This window comes from Podarcis tiliguerta, assembly GCF_965153285.1.
Source record: "Podarcis tiliguerta genome assembly, chromosome: 14".
NCBI classification, from domain to species: domain Eukaryota; kingdom Metazoa; phylum Chordata; class Lepidosauria; order Squamata; family Lacertidae; genus Podarcis; species Podarcis tiliguerta.
In genome coordinates this window covers 34,610,082-34,630,618 of record NC_139547.1, presented here as the reverse complement: position 1 = coordinate 34,630,618, position 20,537 = coordinate 34,610,082, and the positions used below count along the sequence as shown (strand labels likewise).

Below are 20,537 nucleotides of genomic sequence, written 5' to 3'. Positions count from 1 at the left end.
TTACAGAACTAACTTTCAAATGCATTTCCCCGAAGAAAAAATAACTAGGAAGTAGCCATAAGACTGACCAAAAAGAAGACTAGGAAAAGGGTTTCTGAGCAAGCACTGAGGTCAAGCGCCAAGGGCCTTCTGGCAGTTCCCTCACTGCGAGAAGCGAAGTTACAGGGAACCAGGCAGAGGACCTTCTCAGTAGTGGCACCCGCCCTGTAGAATGCCCTCCCACCAGATGTCAAAGAAATAAACAACTATCTGACTTTTAGAAGACATCTGAAGGCAGTCCTGTTTAGGGAAGCTTTTAATATTTGATGAATTATTGTATTTTAAATATTTTGCTGGAAGCTGCCCAGAGTGGCTGGGGAAGAAACACAGCCAGATGGGCAGGGTATAAATGTATTATTATTATTATTATTATTATTATTATTATTATTATTATTTGCTCTTTTTTGCATTGAACATTTGCAATTTCTCTTTTGCTATGCTGTGTGCGAAAACATATGTTTGAATTTTTACTTCTAATGCCCACGTTTCTTCTTCATAGAATAATAAGGAAAACCAGCAGCCACTCTGATCCTATCTTTACTTTAATCTGGGCTGTTAATCATTATTATTTGCTATATAGTTGAAATGAGTAAATAGACTTGGCGATAACTTTTCCACAAGTAGAATGCATAGGAAACAACTTCATCCTGCCCATAAGATAGAGATATTGTGACAGTGCACTCTGTCACTGTGGGTATTGCGGAACAGGTGCCAGGCTTTGTCCAGTTTCTTTGCTGCTCCTCTCATTATCCTGCAGTCGGGGCGGGGGAGGGGACTTCACATTTGTGATTGGTATCAGGACTATTGACCAGACAGCTTCATTTATAGTCAGGTTGATCCTCATATATGGGAAGTTCCTAATTATGCTGAGAGCAAAATGCTGATATATGGGACTCTGGATAGGCACATGCCCATTCCATCTGAATGCCCTAGCTGGCATAACTTGCAGAACACACAATTCTTTTCTACCATCTGCTAAAATTAAAACCAAGCATTTTGTACTGACTTACGGCTATAGCTGAGGTCTGTTTGCTTAGAAACTTTTCCCTGAATAACTTGAAGGAACAGTCCCCATAGCATTCCTGTTGTGTAGCTCTTCCATTGTACAGTATTCATTTGAGCATTGTGCTTCATCCTGAAATATGCATTTAGTCACAACTTTTTCCTCCTTGTTAGGCCCACAGCTAAATCTCCATGTGTTATGATAATATGGTATTGCACAAAGCAGGTTCAGGCTAGGTCACAGCTTCAACAAGGCAGCTATAAGGAACCTGATAGCGGCTATACATATACACTTGTGTCTATGTTGAATTTGTGTACTAACAGTGTTGCCTAGTTAAACATTTGCAGCCAGGTGTTTTATAGTGCTGAGATTCTGGGAGGGAGATGTTTTGTGTCATGGCTAGGTCTGCTACATAGCGAATCAAAAAGTGTCAAGGGTCAGAAGCCCTCACCCATGCATTCCTGATACTGCACCATTGATACAGTTGCAGACAATTTTATGCCTTTTGTCTTTGCCACCAGCTCCTATTTTGCGATTGCTTTAGCTCTTACAAACTTATCTCTAATTCAATAGAAACCATTTGTTTCGAAATCTAGGAGTTGCTTATATTTATCTGCATGTTTTAATGAGGAGTGATCTAACAGAGGCATCCACGGTGAAAGCCTAGGAGCCAAAACTGAGTTCCAATTCCACCACACCATCAATGTTACTTTTAAGAATGGATTTCCCACCTTTTCTTGTTCTGTGAGACAACCACAGGAAGGGCAGAGCATGTACCAATAGTCTTGTGTGGGTGCTTTCTGTTTGTACCCATGAAATATCCACTTTGCCTTTAATGAGGGTGCCAATGATTTAATTTAGAAAGCTGCATAGTATTGTTTGAGACTGGGTATTCCTAGCCCTCCTTTGTTCCTGTGCCTAAAAAAAATATTTTTTGACTGAATCTGCTTCTTTTTCCTAAAATAAAAGAAATAAAAGAAATTAATTTAAATTGCCATTTTTAAGCATAACAGGAGAAATATATATTGGAAAAACCTGAAATAGGAAAGAGAATTTTTATAGAATTGGTATTTCTATTTTTGTAAGTTGGTTTGGATCACATTTTTGAAGAAAGTGACTTTATCAACAACAGCAGCAACTACAACAACAACAATGTAGAACACGGAATCTTTGAAGTAGTGTCCTATTTCAGACATACAAAACTCAGTCCTTGGACCCCATGTGATTAAATAACCTAGCCATGGCCTTTTGAATAGATGCAAATCAGGTAACTATAAAACTCTGACCGAGGACTTGGTTTTGATTACATATTCCAGTTAATGAAATTTCACTGCAGTCCCTGGCAAGTGGAAACTGTCTTGTCAAACACAGAGTGACACATACATTGCTGTTCTCAGCCAGCTGTCCTCATTGGCTGAACTTGTTCTTTTCCTTTGCTTGACAACAAGCTTTGCCTAGTTTGCTGCCCTTGATACTGCCTCTGTGCTTTGTTCCCTCATTGTCCTACCTGGCATGCAAAAATAGACCATGATAAGATGAAAGAATAGCTTGTGTAGTAGTCCTCTGATGGTAGAATCAGTGTTGATATCCCTCCACCTGCTGCCTTCTAGATGTTTAGGATTGCAATTTCTGTTGGCCCCAGTCAGCATGGTCAAAAGGTCAGGGAAGATGGAACTTGAAGTCCAAAGCATCTGGAGGGCACCAGGTTGGGGAAGACTGGCCTAGATACTTAAATGCTGGCTAAAAGAAAGCTAGTGTGGTGCATTGGCTGCAGGTTTGGAATACTCAGGTTCAAATCGCTGCTTGGCTGCAAATTTCATTAGATGACTTTGGGCAAATGGCCACCTTTCACAGGATGGCTGTAAGGCTTAACTGCCACTCTTAAGCTCCTTGACATGGTGGCAGGATGCAAGAACTAATAATAACCTAATGTCCTCCTTTGTTAATTTGTGTTTCAGTTTTTACCAAACAAAATGATTGCTTTTTTGTCATTGCAGTCACTTTTCTGATAAAAAAATACACTTCTGAATTTTTGTTAGGATCCATAGAAGTCTCACATGTAGGGCTTGTTACTTTGTGAAAATTATGCAGATACACATTGGCTCTGTTAGCCTTTACTGAGTTTGCTCTGCCATGTGATATGTTTGACGTCTAAAATCAGCCAGAATACAGTTGGGTCTCTTTGCTCCGCTCCACAATTTCAGCAGGACTCCAAATCTTGTTTTAAAATCACATATATTGAGAGAATTGCTGGGTTAATGTGTATCTTTTTAGAACCTTTTCTAGGAATACATCTTATTTTATAGAAACGGTTTGCATCTATTCATAATGCCATTTCCTTCTCAAGTTCCAGCTGAAACAACTTTCATCTATCTTTTGAAGATTTTCATCCCTAAATGTATTATTATTATTATCATCATTTCCCCTAGCAAATCCTGAGTAATAAACCTATATAGACCTTACCTACAGTATTCTCCCCTTATTTGATCCATGCGGGAATTCTGCACCACACAAAGTTGAGAGGTCATGGTAACTTGGGCATCATCAAATGTAATTTAATCCTTAGCAAAGTTGTCATGTTAAAGGTGAACCATGTTAAATATAACATCAGCTGTTCACTGCTTGCCTGAGTTGTGATCAGCGACTGTGCTGCAAAATATCTTGATTGTTAAATGTCTTGGATATAGAAGTCCAAAGGCGTGTTCTAAAATCTAGCATAATTGAGTTTTTCAGTATAAGCCATTCCATACTTGCCAGAGCTCCTTATTGGCCTGAAACAGACTATTGTGTATTTCTTAAAATGCTCCATTGTTCTGCTTTTGGGATTCTGCCCAAAATAGTAGCTCTGCATAGCATTGTCTCTGGAGACCTTCACTGTAGATCCTTTACTACTGTGACATATCTATTGGTCAACTTCTGCCACATAGCAACTGATTTTCATATGAGCCAGTCTAGCAACAACTGCTCAAAAAACAATAACAGTAGTTGTGTGTTTCTCATAGTCTGTATTGATTTCCAAGAGCCAGTTGGGGACAGGGCATCTTACATAACACAAGGGCTTTGTGTTTTAGCTAGAAAATGACGGTGATGATTTATTAAATTTGTATACCAACCTTCATTTGTAGATCTCAGGGAAGTACGCAGCATAAAAATACAAAATACATAATAAACAATAATAAGAACAAAACAATACCCCCCGAAAGGATGGGATAGGAACTTGGGGGCAACAGGGGAGTCAAACAATGGAGAATAATCCCTTGCTACTTGAAACTAAAAATCGATCTAAAAAATGAGGAGGAAAGAAATGCATTATTTTTTTTACTAAAAATATCCTTTATACAAATAAAACGTAATAAACAATCTTCAAAAGTTCTTGTTATGAGTTAGTGGGGAAACAGGGATCTCCCAGATTTCCCCCTCTAGATTATTGGGTGTTAGGGTTTAATCAGAGCCTTGATAATAAAGGTGAGCTGACAGGTTGAGCTTGTTTCTCTGCCAGATAGAGGGGCAGATGGAGATAATGGCCCTGCCATTAAAAAGGTAAAAGGTAAAGGGACCCCTGACCATTAAGTCCAGTTGCAGACGACTCTGGGATTGCAGCGCTCATCTTGCTTTATTGGCTGAGGGAGCCGGCGTTTGTCCGCAGACAGCTTCCAGGTCATGTGGCCAGCATGACTAAGCTGCTTCTGGCAAACCAGAGCAGCGCATAGAAAGGCCGTTTACCTTCCTGCCGGAACCGTACCTATTTATCTACTTGCACTTTGATGTGCTTTCGAACTGCTAGCTTGGCAGGAGCAGGGACCGAGCAATGGGAGCTCACCCCGTTGCGGGGTTTCGAACCGCCGACCTTCTGATCGGCAAGCCCTAGGCTCTGTGGTTTGCAAAAGCCATCCACAAGACAAAAGACCTTATGGGAGGTTGCCAGGGCAGTATGGGTGTGATGTTACAGGAAAACAAGTTGTCCTCTTACACAGAGGTTTTTGGCAAGGCGTTCTGGAAATTAGGGAGAACTCCATGCGCACTGGCTAGGAGAGGCTGCACTGAGAAATCAGGGGGCATGACTGGCTGCTGCTTTGGACCCAAGCTTGCAAAAGCTATGAAAGGAGCAACAAAGGACACTCTTGGGGTGTAATGTTTTACACTCTCTCTCCATTGAAGGCTTCAGGTGTAGATATGTATGAATAAACCATATTTCTAAGACACTACAGACTCCTCTGTACCTTGATTTTCCAATGGAAACGCAACCCTGGGTGAGTGCCTGGAACCCTCTAAAATCTTAACTACTACTCAGCAGAGATTGGGCATGGCATGTAACATTCTTATATCTTATTACTATTTTTAATAGCTATCCAGGGGTTTTCTGTCCTGACTTTTCATATTGTGTTTGGGCAGTGGGTACAGCTCAATGGTAGGTCACATCCTCTGCATGCAGAGGGTCTTGGCTTCAATCTTTGGTACCACCAGGAAAAGAAAGAAGGGTCAGGTAGCAAGTAGTGGGAAACTTCCTCTGCGGCCCTGGAGAGCTGCTGCCAGTCAAAGTAGATGAAGAATGTGGTACCTGTGGCCATTAAGATATTGTTGGACTCCAGTTTCTATCACCCCTGACCACTGGGCATGCTGGACCCTAGTGCCCCAGGTCCTAGTTCAACACTCTGTTACACCACTCTGAAGTCTAACACCCATGATATAACACTTCCACTGACCTCTACCATGGTTTCACCTCAGCCCAAATCACATCATAATCATTTTATTCAATATTATTTTAATATTTAATAATCACACACAGCTGCACAGGCATTCAGTGAGCAAAGGCACAGCAGATTCCATGTGTGTGTTACTGTTCAGGTTCACACCTTAAAAAAAAAAGAACTTTCAAACACCATCCACTTTCATTCATTACAGTGATGTGTGCTGCAGAGTTGTGTGATAAAGAACAAGAAGATTCCAAGAACAGAAGAATGGCCTTTACAGCATTAACATATTCTCTCTCTCTCTCTCTCTCTCTCTGTGTGTGTGTGTGTGTGTGTGTTTGTGTTTCAGGCTTATGAGAAGCGCTTCCCCACTTGCCCAGAGATCCCTGTTTTCCTGGGCAGTGAGATCCTTAGTGAATCCAAGAGTGATGATGGAGCCATCCACATAATTGAACGCAGCTGTAAATTGAATGTAGATGCACCTCGGTTACTGAAGAAGGTGAGAGCTAAGATTCCTCATAGACATGTACTCTTAAGGCTGCCTGGGCTGTGCTCATAATATATTCCATTGTAGTCCTTACATGCTAATCTTATTTCTCTTTTTCAGATTGCTGGAGTAGAGTATGTCTTTTTCATACAAAAAAACACGGTCAACTGGAAGGAGCGAACTCTTGTGATTGAAGCTCATAATGAGACTTTTGCCAACCGTGTCATTGTCCTGGAGACATGTAACTATTCAGTAAGCATTCTGTCTATCAGATTTCCCTTCTCTTCAAAGTGCATTGGGTGGGTTTGAATCTTGGTGGCTCTAGTAGTGCTTTCTGTCTTATTGTTACTAGGAATAACATTCTCAGGCTTGTACAGTAGGCTGTAACTGAATGCAGATTTTACTGGTTTGGATTTGCATCTCTGTATGTTTGCTTGAAGGGTTGTAACCCTTATACTTATACTGGCAAAGAAAATAAGTTATCTCTGCTTACTGCTTTTGGAGGTGTCCTAAACTGAAAAAAAGGAAAGTGCTCTGGGGGTTGTAGTTGGCTGCTGAATGGTGAGGCATACATTTCAGATGGGATTGTGTTGTTATTTTTTCTTTTTTTCTTGGTTCTCTTTAGCTAAGATCCTGTACTGTACTGATGCTGTAAAATCATCTAGTTCCAGAGCTACCGTATTTCACCACGTAATGTTTGCATTTTTGGTGACGATTTTTCCTTTCCAAAAAGGGGTGTGTGACTATTATGCAGGGAAACACGAAAGTGCGACCATTATGTAAGAGTGGAAAAGTAGGGACTACAGCAGGTGGATCCAAGGAGTCGGGCCAGCGGCACGGGGAGAGTGAGCGTGAACCAGAGACAAAGTAACTGTTGTTATGGGGAGAGAAAACAGAAAGATACTAGTGTACCTTTCTGTAAAAATGAAGCCTCCCTTGTGCGTATGTTCTCTTGTCCAGACTACTGACATGCAGTGGTGTCGCTCATTAATCAGAATCTCTATGGTGAACGAAACTGCTCTATATTTTGCATTGCAAGAGTGGAATAGCCATTCAAATTTGGACAGGAAGTTCTGGTAAGGAATGCCGTGGGAACAGCAAACGAGTGGTGCCGGCAGCCAGGCCTGCCGCCTCCTGCCACGTCTCCCCTTGGTGCACATGGCCTGGCCATCCCCTACATTGGCTCCCATTGAAACAACAATAAAAAAGCAGCAGGCGGATGGGGAGAAACATTCTCTCCCACTACGCTCTCACTAGGAGCTCATGGCCAAGATGGCGAGGTACAAGGGGAGCAGGGGTGGCAGTAGCTGGAGGAGGAAATGAAGGGGCCTGAAGCCTAGTGGAGCCGCATAAGTTACCCTGTGACTATTATGTGGGAAATGCTCTGGGACCATTTTGGGGGTCCAGAAAAGGGGAGGTGCAACTATTATGCGGTGGTGACCAGTATGCATGAAATACGGTGTTGTGTTGATAAGCAGAGGGCTACTAGGACAGTTATAAGGCTGTCTGTGTTTGTGGTTTTCACTTGAGTTGAACATACATTTGTGTTCTGCCAATGCTTAACTGACCAGCCTGACACACATGTTACCAAGCTGCAATATCTAACATTAGATTAGCAAAATGCCTGCTGTTATCTTGGTCCCAGGGATTGTAAGGTAGGGGGAGCTGAATTTGGTATAGGGCTGTTCTGGTCTATACTATCGATTGTCTTAATATAGCTGTGCACTTCAAAACTCTCATAATTAGAGCAGCAGAAACCAGAAGGAACAACTGTACCCTAAGTGAACGTAGTTCCTAGATTCCCTGCCTCATGTTCTTTCTTCCTTATGTTTCCCAATTATTTTTTTGTTAGTGATATTTGCTGCAACCCCACCACTATGTAGCCAGGTAGCTGTTATAACAATGGTGTGTCATCTGCCATGTAAGCCTATATTTGGTGCAGCAGAGGTTTATGGCTTGGTTCTACCAGTGACATTTAAGAGCAGCTTAGTCTATCTCGGAAAGCAATTAAATACCCTTTTGTGTTTGATAAACAAAAGCTCAGATTGTGTTACCTTACTTATCTGCTTTGTTGGCATGTATTCAAGACAGCAGCTTCTTGAAAGCTGAGAGACTTGGAACTTCTGCTGCTTTGGGTGACCTTTTGTGACTAAAGCTTACAGGTCTCTTAAATTTCAGTCTATTTCTCTACAGCTAAGAACAAATGTGTTGTGTGCAGCTGCTTAAAAATACAGTGGCACTTCTATTCTGCTGTCTCTTTGGCTTTATCTCAGGTGCTGCCTGAGGATGGAATGAGACATGAAGGAAGCAGACCTTTGTCTTCAAATATAGGTCACTACCCAAATTCTGAAAAGCTAGGCAGGTGATTTCAAGTGGGAAAATGGTGGGTGGTGTGGTGCTGAATCCTTCCAACTGTCGCTTCCCCCTCCACACTATTTTTCTACAAGCTGGCATATTTCAGATCTTCAAGCTTGAAGAAAAATGGTATGAAGGAACCATCAGAAGGGTTCAGCAACCCCTCCTGCCCACAGCTTTTTACTTGGAGATTGTGTTCTCTCCCCTACTTTACAGCTGTTCAGCACATGGGTTTCCCCACCATCACATCTAGTTCTTGACCTGACTTGAGTTCTGAAAGAGGGTGACTTCATGGAATATCACTATAATTTGCGTACCAATTGTTGTTTCTGATGAGTGGGAAAGAGGAATACTTTTATGGAGCCTGAGCTTTATGAGTTCATTCTCAGCTTGGCTTTAATTCTATATTTTCCTCAGTCAATTTATTTTGCTGAGAAATCTTCCACCCATTCTCACTGGGTGGATAGCCTATCTACTGCTACAGTGACTGGAACAGAAACTACAAACTCCCTGAAGTGTCAGAAAAACTTTGTGACTTATAGAATCATAGAATCATAGAACTGTAGAGTTGGAAGGGACCCTGAGGATCATCTAGTCCAACCCCCTGCAATGCAGGAATATGCAGCTGATCCATACAGGGATCGAACCTGCAACCTTGGTGTTATCAGCACCATGGTCTAACCAACTGAGCTATCCAGGCAAAGCAGTTCAAATGCCACGCTAACTCTGTTTCCAACAGGTAGGAACACTAGGCAATAGATGTCCATATAAACCAGTTTTCAAGGTGAGTCATCATTTCAGCTGCCAACTGCACACTTTATTCCTTTTTGACAATTACACCAGAAGGAGAACAGACAAAAAGAAAGTACATTTGAGAACTGGTTTCATTGCCTTTATCATGAACAGCCTTTCTAGAGTATGCTGCACTTATTCTAACTGTGACATATCTGTGTCTGAGGTTAGGTTCACCCTGAGAATGAAGACTGGACATGCTTTGAACAATCTGCATCTCTTGACATCAAGTCATTCTTTGGCTTTGAAAACACAGTGGAGAAAATTGCAATGAAACAGTACACAGCCAACATCAAGCGGGTGAGCTGTGATTGGATGAATAAATAAAACAAATGAATTACTTTAGACAAAACTTGCTGTAAGATACTGCCCAAGCATAACTCCAAGCACTTTATTGTCTTGACCTGCTCTGCCTGCAAGCCAGCAGAAGAACTAGAGAATGTTGTTGGCTGGGCCATCAAAAAGAAAGCAGGTTTAAATCAGCCCACAAGTCAGGAGAGCAGATTGGATTGGACTCAAGCAGTTGGACCTTGCACAGCTCCAAGGTCACAACATGTTTTGATAAGTTGTGGTGCCCAAATGAGACCTTATGTCCTTCCTAGGCTCTGCCTTTTCTGGGATGGATCTATCAGGTTTAAGACACTAGCTCTTGATGTTCTCCTAAGTGGGAATGCAAATATTTTTAACAGAATTAACCATCTTTCTATTCCTGGTTTACTTTGTTTATTTCTCACATTGTAACATATTAAATATAGAGAATATGAGATAATGTTTATACATCCAAATGTGTTTGTGTATTTGCTGCATAGATGTCTCCAAATGATAGAACACTTGGACTTGCCATATTAATTTTGTTAAAGGGAATATAGGCAATACTGCAAGTGTGTGGGGTGTGGGTGTGTTGGCATTGGCGTTGGCCTGAGAGGGTACGGCTGGGATATGACAGTTCACAGATAAAACTGGATTTGAACCTAGATTCACACCTAGAACTCCATCTACTAACTAGGCAAACATTGCATTTGCATGTAAATATCCTTCATTGACAAATCTGTATAGGCCATATAGACTGAGAATATGACTCTAATAAATCATTTAATTTTCAGGGCAAAGAAGTGATAGAGCATTATCTAAAGGAACTGATTTCCCAGGGGATCACTTTTATCCCCCGATGGACTCCTCCAGCAGTCAGAGGGAAAACAGCTAAGAGGCCTTCATCAGGATGTGAGTGTGGCACTATACCAGCAGCAGCCCCCCCACAGGGAAGTGACAAAGAACAGCGAGGCAGCACCTGCTCCTCTGTGGAGGCATCAACCCCCGATGGTATGTGCTTGTAAGCCAGTCAGCAGTTCCTTGCTATCTCACTAGGATGCTTTCAGCATTTTTCAGCTTGAAACCTGCCACAGCTTACCCTCCTTTCTTTTTTCATGCCTGACCAATAGTTTGCAATCCTGTCTCTAGATATCTTTATAATTAAAAAAATTCCTTCCAGTAGCACCTTAGAGACCAACTAAGTTTGTTATTGGTATGAGCTTTCAGGTGCATACCTGAAGAAGTGTGCATGCACACGAAATCTCATACCAATAACAAACTTAGTTGGTCTCTAAGGTGCTACAGGAAGGATTTTTTTTTATTTTGTTTTGACTACGGCAGACCAACATGGCTACCCACCTGTAACTAGATATCTTTATGTTCTGGATAATTTGGGAGAGCCTAATTTTGACTATGGCATTCCTGCAGTCTGGCAGCTGCTTATCCTAAGACATTTCATCAGGTCTGCTCTGAACTACTGAGGTCAGGAACAAAAAAATTATATGGAGCCGATCCAGAAAATCCTTCCCCTCCTTCACTCCCTCTTGTTTGTTCCCATTTGCTCCCAGCACAGCTGCAGTCCCAGGATATTACCTTGCACTATTATATCCAGAGAATGTCCACATAGCAAAGGGTTTGTGTTTTGTCCTGCTGTGGTCCCCTTTGTGAGCACTGATGGAATATCATTTCCCCCCTTGTAAAAATAGTGCCTTTAGCTGCTTTGTAATAAAGGTGATATTCCACTCCAGTTCATCTAGGCATTTTGCACTTATTGTTATTTTGATTTCTTTAAATTTTTATTTTATTGCAACTATATTCCACCATTTTTTGTATAAGACCGAAGCAGTTTTGCAGTGTTGCTGTTGGAAGCAATAATAATTGTCAGAAATATGTCACTGGTCTTATTGACTTGCTTCCTTATGGGACTGTTTTCTTCCCCCCTCCTCAGCTGACAAACTAGATGCTGATTACATAGAAAGGTACCTAGGGCAATTGACTCCCATGCAGGAAAGCTGCCTGATCAGACTCCGTCAGTGGTTGCAAGAAACACACAAAGGCAAGGTAAGCACCTGTGGCAAAGGGTCTCTGTTTGGTGAAAGTAAATATTAATCCGACTGAGCAATCAGGTGGTCTTAATTACTTTATTATAGAACTAGTATCCATGTGCCTACTGCATATTTTTATATTTAAGGGACCCTGCCTTTCCTCTATTTTACACATCGCTGAAATTGTTCAAGGTTTTTGTTTAGACCATTTCTATATCACTTAATATATATAAATATCTCTAAGCAGTGAACACTAAAAACAATGACAAATGTTACAGAAACACACAATAAAACCATTATGGGCAGTCACCAAGGTTGATGGAGCCCAATCAGGCTGCCCACAGCTGTGTCTCATTCAACTACTCTCCACACACCCAGCACCAGGCTACAGCAGCTTAGGTTGGGTAAGTTTCCCAGGGGGTCTAAATTGTGGCAAATATAAAACCCCTCTACTCACAGTTCTTTCTGGGGTCTCTGCATATCTCTCCTCCAGCAGCTCTTTTGCAAGTTATCCACCTGTGTTGGTGCTGCCTGATTTGGGTGATTAAAATGCAGCAATCGCTAGACAGGACAGAAGAAACAGATAACTTGGGCCTAAACTTAGTTGTACAGTGGAACCTTGGGTTAACCCGGAAGCAGGTGTTCTGGGTAGCGAACTTTGCCCCGGGATGCGAGCGGAAGTCGCACGCCAGCGGTGCGGCAGCAGCCGGAGGCCCCATTTAGCAAAAGCGCGCCTCAGGTTAAGAACGGTTTCGGGTTAAGAATGGACCTCGGGAATGAATTAAGTTCATAAACGGAGGTACCACTATATTCTAGATTGTTAATGAGGACAGTAGTTTGCTTGTTTGTTTGTTTGTTTGTTTGTGTTTTCAAAATTTGACATATGAGTTGTTCTTATTCTGCAGGAATTCTTTAAAGGGTCATGCCTTTGACAATAGGGTGAGTCTTGCCTTCTTCTTTTTTTGCTCAGATACCCAAAGATGAACATATTCTCCGTTTTTTGAGGGCTCGTGACTTCAACATTGACAAGGCTCGAGAGATGCTGTGCCAGTCACTGACCTGGCGCAAGCAGTACCAAGTAGACTACATCCTGCAAACATGGAGACCACCTTCTCTTCTGGAAGAATACTATACTGGTGGTTGGCATTACCATGACAAAGGTGGGAAGCTCACTTTAAGCCAGCGTACTGTGCTCTGGGACGTACTATGTTATGTGGGTTGACCTAGGCCACATGTCACTCTCTCACCTAAGGACACCTCTGAGTACTTCTGTGCTTAATTTCTGAAAGTGTGCAAGCAAGAAACCAAGAAGTGTTATTGTAACACAGGAATGGTCAGATGTAATCAGTAAAGTTTAGTAGAATCCATCCCCTGTTCTTCTGTGTTGCATCTCTAAACTTCTTACCTATTGCTGTTCTATGTTTACCTCCCTGCATGCATTTTCAGAGTTGATAAATTTCACATTTCACAAGTTGGCAAATGTAGCGAAACAGCCTGAGATGTCCTCTGTGTTCCAAAAAGAAATTGGATGGGAACATACTTGGGCAATCATGCCTTTAATTTTTTAATATTCCCAGTTAAGTACAGTAGGACACAAACAGTGCAAAAACATATTCATTCAGCTGCTTTGTTTATTTTTTGTCTTTAAAGATGGAAGGCCACTTTACATACTTCGCCTTGGTCAGATGGACACCAAAGGTCTTGTGAAAGCACTGGGAGAGGAGTCACTCCTTCGTCATGTAAGGAGATGCTTCCTTTGTATTACCTATGCATGGTTTCTCTAGAAAAGCTTCAGGCTTCAGTAGGTCCAGTACTCAAGAAGGCAGTTTCTGCATGTGCTTTAGAGGGAAGTGAGGGGCAGATGGGGCTTATCAATCTGGGAACGTAGCCCAGGTTTGGAGAATGAAAACACTGCTCTGTTTTCTTTTGGACCACATCAGCGGAATGCCTTGTTGTCTGGGCACCCCAGGATTTTCATACACAGTGTCCACGCTTGTGCCCTGAGAAGGTCCCTTTGGTTTGACACCCCCAGAGGTGCACTTCATTGTCTCTGAAGACAGACTGATGCCAGCAATACACAATGGGGAGATTTTATCATTTATAACCTGAAATATTACAACAAGGTCTTAATTGGTCTTGCTATGTTCCAAGTAAAATTTTGTCATAACTTGCAAAGCCTAAAATTTAGAGAAGGTGTGAGGATGTTCCTCAGGGTGTTCAGTCCCTAACTGAAGTCATTCATTTGTTCTCCTTTCAGGTACTGTCAATTAATGAGGAAGGACAAAGGAGGTGTGAGGAAAACACCAATCTATTTGGCCGTCCAATCACGTTAGTATCCGCCCAGTTATGCAATGACCCCTTTCTTCTTTTGCTTCATGTAAACCTTGGCAATAAGGGGAACATTTTTTAAAAGCATGTTGATGCCTTGTCCTCAGAGCAGAATTCTTTTCACAGCTAGTGCTAGGGATGCATTTTAATCTGGAACCTGTCACTTCTATGGTGCTGTGGTCTAAGCCACTGAGCCTCTTGGGCTTGCCAATCGGAAGGTTGGCAGTTCGAATCCCCGCAATGGGGTGAGCTCCCATTGCTTTGCCCCAGCTCCTGCCAACCTAGCAGTTCAAAAGCATGCCAATGCAAGTAGATAAATAGGTACCGCTGCGGCGGGAAGGTAAATGGCATTTCTGTGCACTCTGGTTTCCGTCACGGTGTCCCATTGTGCTAGAAGTGGTTCAGTCCTGCTGGCTACATGACCCGGACAAACACTGGCTCAACCGTCCAGGGGTCCTTTACCATGTACGGTAGCTTTTTTCACACTTTACAAATTTGTGGGAGTGCCATTTACAGATGCACTGTTCTGTGCAGCACTTGTGAAAACACCGTTAAGCCTCATACAGGAAGATTGTATTCGTTGCTTCTGGTTTTGAATGCCAAATGCGTAGCTTGAGAAACAGCTTTGTGGATTTCACCTCTTTCAGATCTTGGACCTGTCTCGTTGACCTTGAAGGGCTTAACATGCGCCACCTCTGGCGCCCTGGAGTAAAAGCGCTCCTTAGGATTATTGAAGTGGTTGAAGAAAACTACCCAGAGACCTTGGGAAGGCTTCTGATTGTGCGAGCACCCAGAGTGTTCCCTGTTCTATGGACTCTGGTGAGTGATGGTGCTGGGGAGATGCTACCTACTCTTGGCTCTGGCCTTAACGAGAAGATATTACTAGTCTGTTGGGTCCTACCAAGGAATGAAAATGGCAAACCTATGAATTCTGTTTGGACAGACAAGGATATGTCTTTTCTGGGTTCAGGTTCCTGTCCAGGTAGTAGCAACTTATTTAATGCAGAATTTATATTTTGGTGCCAGAATGAAGATAACTGTAAATGGTAAAACACCTTTACAGCGAGAGTTACTGTATTACTGTATTACAGGTAATAATGCCATATCTTGTTTGGGATAGTCCTTGGGTTCAAAAATGCAAGGTCTGCGCTGATTAACTTTGGCACTGTTGATTTGTTTATGTAACTTTCTAGTCTTCCTCTAAAATACCCAGTGCTTTTTTCTGGGGGCATTCAAGGGTACACAGTACTGACATCTTTTTTTCTAGAAGTAAAGCACTGGTTAAAAATGTGGCACTTACTGTAACAACTTCATAATGAGTACCAACACCTTTATTTCCTAGAAGAGAAACATTGAATATACCTCCTGGTGATGTACAAAAAAACTGCCAGCACATTTGCAAAATTAATCAGGGACCAGCACAGTTTCAAATTGGATGAGGGACTGTGTGTTGAGATTCCTGCATTGCAGGGGGTTGGACTAGATGACCCCCAGGATCCTTTCCAACTATACAGTTCTATGATTCTGTGGAGCACATCTTCCTCCAGTATCTTTACTTTTCCCTCTTATTCAATTATAGGAGAAACTTTGACTGGTATAGTGTTACATGGGTTAACCCCAACATTAAAGCCTGCCTCTTCACTCATCTCATTTTATGGTTTCTAAGTTCAACAGAGAGTGCTTTTTTAACATCACTAGGTCTAGATATCAAGCATTTACAGAGAGTTCTTCAAGTCCACCCTACCACAAGAAAATATTCCTCCAGTTATAGACTTGCTAAAGACCAAGAGTGACTTGTTTGGACTGGCTTGCGGGTTGAGTTTTTAAAATGCTTTTTGGTGGGACTTGACCGTTCTTTTTTTAACGAGTCCTGAGAAGAATAGCTTTTACATTCTATTTCAGGTGAGTCCCTTTATCAATGAGAACACTAGGCAGAAGTTCCTCATTTACAGTGGCAACAATTATCAGGGACCTGGAGGGCTCGTGGATTATCTTGACAAAGATGTGATTCCAGACTTCCTTGGAGGAGAATGTGTGGTAAGTTTGGAGAAAGTGTGTAGTACAAAATTCTTAGGTGAGACTTAATCTTGCTTACATTACATCCTTATTAAATGTTTAGTTCTATTAGTGTGCTGTGTGCAATTGAGATACAAGCTCCTGTTGGTGCTGAGCTCTGTATGAACATCAGGGCATAACCTTCACTCTTCGTTTTGGAGAGAAGGCTAGAGAAGCTTTAATAACTGTATACAAATATGGCATGGTAGTCTGCACTTTTGCTATTATTAGTACTTGCTGTACAGTATTACTTGGGTTGTTACACAGTGGAGGAGGACAGTATGTGGGCCTTTGGATAAAGTCAAAATATTTCTGTTGGAAAGATTACTTATTTTAACAAAAATGTTTTCAGTAGCCTGCAGAGACATTACTGTCTCTGTGTCCTTCGTTTGCCAAAAGAAAAATGCTGTCTATATCCTTGATATAAGATCCATTCAATTGTCAATGTTGTAATTTGTAATCTCTATCCTGCCTCAGGGGGCACCCTGTTTAGAGCAGAATTAGTGATTTATTTCTAAAATTTCTAGAATTCAAGATGCTTTGGTGAGTTATTTTTTCCCCTTCAGGCAGTTGGCAAAAAAACTGCTTGGTTTGCCTTATGAATCGTTTATCATAGTTCAGATAACACTTGTACTGTTTATGGCAATTGGCAAAACTATTGTAAAAATTCAGACTGGATGGTTTATCATAGTACAGATTCAATTATAAATGAGTGAGTGACCTCTTCAACAGAAGTGTTATTAAATGTTGTTGCATTGTTTTGTTAATTGCTTGGAGATTATTTATTGATTTGATTTCTTGCCTGCCTTTCTCCCTAAGGTCACAGGGCAGGTTACAGCAATTTAAAATTCAAACTTAGACAATTTAAAAATATGCTATTTTTAAATGCTATGCTATTTTAGGTACATTTTTTTAATAAACAAGCAGAAAATTCACTGAGCAGCACATTTATTCACAGTGCATTCTAGCTCATCTAGCAGCATACAGACACACTGTACCAAATTGAAGATCCAAACTCCCTGTTATTCTTCAGAATCTGCCTTTTTGCTCTTTAACCGTAATCCCCAAAATGAGCCTTGCAAATTAATGTTTGCATACATTCATACAAACTGCATAACTGCATTGTCCCATTTTCTGCTATGTTCCGTCTTGAAGGAGCAGCAGACAGACTGCAGTGTCTGTCTTAAGTATGTAGAATTTGCTTCCATGATTTTTTGCTGTCTGGCTTCTAGGCTGGACTAGGCTTCCTACTATTTACAGTAGACCCTCTTACCTTCTTAGTTTGGCAAAGCCTTTTTATCAGCCAGCCTTCTACTTCATTGACAGCAAGATTGAGGACATGCGAGTCCAAATAATGGTCATTCTCTAAAGTATGTATATGTATATGTGGATGAATGAGTGAGATTGAAATAATAAAAGTGCTTTCAGAATTCATCTGGTTGCTATATCCTTGTTTGCATCTAGTTAAAAGGTGCTTTAGTGGGCAGGGTGGGGGAAGAGATTGTTTCTGTTCTCTCACTTTACTTGCTAAATAGTAGGAAGGTGAGGCTGTGCTGTATGAAATGGCAGGGGATATTCTGTCAGTTGGCATTGTTTTAAAGTGTTGATCTGCATTTTGAAATTCACTCCCCATCTCTCCCCCATCCCACAGTGTAATGTGCCTGAAGGTGGCCTTGTTCCCAAATCACTCTATCAAACAGATGAAGAGCCTGAAATCTCTGATCATATCCGCCTCTGGACAGAAACCATCTATCACTCTGCAAATATATTCAAAGGTGCTCCTCATGAGGTAGGATGAGGAAGTCATTCTGGTCAACAGAAGTGTTGAAAGTAGTAGACCAAAATGTATGTGTGTGTGGTGAATGCTCTGTGCTCTTCTAGATTTGGCAGTTAGGTTTAGGTGGGGTTTTGGAGATGCTGTAAAGGAAAGGAACATTGCCTGGGGTCTAGAAGCATTTCTTCAAATTCCTGATGTATATGCTCCAAATACCTCATTCTTGGAAGAATTAAAACTCTACTCTTCCTACTTATAGTTATTCTGAGTCTCTGTAAGAAGTTCTCAGGCTGGTATTGGTAGGAGTGCTGGTGGATGGCTGTGACTTAAGATCTCCCTAAGCCCTATTACCCAACTAATATACATTCTGAACCGGGGCACCCCATGGAGGAACTGTTGTCCACAAATACAGAGCTAGTGTGTGAGGCTTGGCATCTTGTGCTTAGGTTCTTCACAGTCAGGAGAAAATTGGAATAATTTTTAAAATATATTTATTGAGTTTGCTAGTTCCTCCCAAAAGGAGGAATCATTTCTGTGTTGCTTAGAGCCAGATGTTGCTGCACTAGTTAATTGATTTTTGGGGCAACGCCAGCACTGAATTGAACAGGATGGATGCTGTCGTTTTTTATCTAATCTAGATAGTTGTGGAAATCTTGGAAGGTGAATCGGTGATCACCTGGGACTTCGACATTCTGAAAGGAGATGTTGTGTTCAGCCTCTTCCATTCCAAGAGAGCACCTGAGATTTGCCGCAAGGAGCCTACAGTGCCAAATGCTTTGACTGCGGGGGATAATATACAGCTAATAGGCAAGAGCTGGGTCCTGGGCGTGGACTATAGCCGTGTGGAGTCCCAGCTGGTGTGTCGCGAAGGCGAGAGCATCCAGGTCAGTTGTGGTTCCGTGCCTAAGATCTCATGCTTGGCCTTTGTGGTTTGATTATCATAAATATTTGGGAACTTCCTTTTTCATTTTTAAAATTATATTAATGTAGGTACCCATCATTAAATATTCCCAAATTCCCAATATTACAAACTCAACAGTTTTGGAAATAAGGCCATTTCATTGTTCTGTGAAATTCCAACATGGGTGAGGAGCTTCTTGATATCAACTGCTAGTGAGCATTTTTGATCCACCAACTGTGAAAAAAAGCTTCCTGTGGCACTTAGTTATGGGATGTTACATATTTTATAATATATTACATATGCAGTGAAGTGCCCCCTCTCACTGCATTTTATTTTTGTTGCTGCTGTTTACCTTTTATAGATGGAAAGCTGACCCAGAGGGAGTAGTGAATTGCCAAAAGCCCTCTAACATGTTAATGGCTGGATATGAACCCAGGCTTCTCATATTAAAGCCCAGTATACTTTATCCAGTAGAATGCCCTGGTTATTACTGTTGACTAAACACAGGGGGAAAACCTATTGCACAGAATTAAGTTCTATGTCTCAAAGGAATGGGTTTCAAAATTTCTTCCTTTTAAGATCTCTCCATATCAATATCTGCCAAGGAATCCCTGCAAATCTGCAATGGAATCCTGGCATGTTGTAGTGGAACTTGTTTATTTCACATGCTCAATTCATGAAGGGCCCTGGCTAAGCTTCACCATTGCCCTGTATGAACTGAAGGTGCATTCCAGTACACACCCAATATTCTTCTTTGACTGCACACTGCAGGGAAAGATTGGTATTGGCCCAGCAAGCTTCTCTACCATTACTAAGCTTGTCATTGAGGAGCCCCTGATAAACTTGCAAGGAACCTCAGATTAGGTGCATTTGGATCACACTTTGCAAATCCCTGTTTCAGCTAAAAAGACCCAGTTAGGTGGAAAGTGTTAATGACTCTATCTGTTGACTTCCCCTGGCCTGCATGCATCAGTTTTACTTAAATTTTTGGCCTTTGTTTCAAGATGCCAAGATGGCTTTGAAACAAAGCCAAACAAACATAAATCCTTTATGTTTACCTGATTGGTTTTCTCACTATCTATCACTTTTCAGGGTTCTCATGTGACTCGTTGGCCTGGCTTTTATATCCTCCAGTGGAAAATGCACAGCCCAACTCCCTGTGCTGGGACCAGCCTTTCTCGGGTTGATGATGTTTTGGCTACACTCCAGGTCTCCAACCACAAGTGCAAGATTATGTATTACTATGAGGTGCTTGCATCCAAGGAATTCAGGTAGGAGGGATGCAGGAGGAGCCATTGCATGACTTGTTATATGTGGGGATGACGGGCATCACTCAGTGCTTGGTATGGTTCTTGAAAGCTATCAGCAGGAGTTCTAATAACTGCCTTGCTGCTTTCTTTGATCTACTTCTTTGTCCTTTAATCCAATATAATGTTTTGCTCAATTAATAAGATAATAAGCTTGCAACACACCTGTAGTTCACAAGTGCCAATCATGTGAATGCATTCCCAATTCTTTTAATCCTGCTTTGGAGCATCACCATGTGAACTCAGTTCTCCAGGACAACAGAGCTCTGCCATCAGTCTCTTTCCACTGTTGGTATGTGTCTTCCAGGTGATCCAGTTAAGCATATCTGGATAGCTGTAAGCATGGAAAATGGTGATGGTATTAATCTTGCTACCAGTTTCTGCTTTCATAGGATTTATCAGGATCGCCACTTAAAATGTTTTCTTTCAAGGTGGAATTAGATTTTTGGCA

At 41.6% G+C, this 20,537-nt stretch overlaps 1 protein-coding gene across 2 annotated transcripts in view; it reads left to right on the top strand.

Moving 5' to 3' along the window:
* Positions 1 to 20,537, top strand: part of SEC14L5 (SEC14 like lipid binding 5) — a 45,392-nt gene that overhangs the window by 16,475 nt on the left and 8,380 nt on the right. For both annotated transcript variants that reach the window (XM_083414113.1, XM_083414112.1), the window contains 13 exons: positions 6,083 to 6,232; positions 6,341 to 6,472; positions 9,539 to 9,667; positions 10,471 to 10,687; positions 11,625 to 11,737; positions 12,692 to 12,881; positions 13,372 to 13,460; positions 13,979 to 14,049; positions 14,697 to 14,868; positions 15,952 to 16,086; positions 17,756 to 17,893; positions 18,517 to 18,762; positions 19,872 to 20,050. In XM_083414113.1, coding sequence (XP_083270239.1) covers positions 6,083 to 6,232; positions 6,341 to 6,472; positions 9,539 to 9,667; positions 10,471 to 10,687; positions 11,625 to 11,737; positions 12,692 to 12,881; positions 13,372 to 13,460; positions 13,979 to 14,049; positions 14,697 to 14,868; positions 15,952 to 16,086; positions 17,756 to 17,893; positions 18,517 to 18,762; positions 19,872 to 20,050 — 1,961 coding nt within the window. The remainder of the gene's footprint in view (positions 1 to 6,082; positions 6,233 to 6,340; positions 6,473 to 9,538; positions 9,668 to 10,470; positions 10,688 to 11,624; positions 11,738 to 12,691; positions 12,882 to 13,371; positions 13,461 to 13,978; positions 14,050 to 14,696; positions 14,869 to 15,951; positions 16,087 to 17,755; positions 17,894 to 18,516; positions 18,763 to 19,871; positions 20,051 to 20,537) is intronic.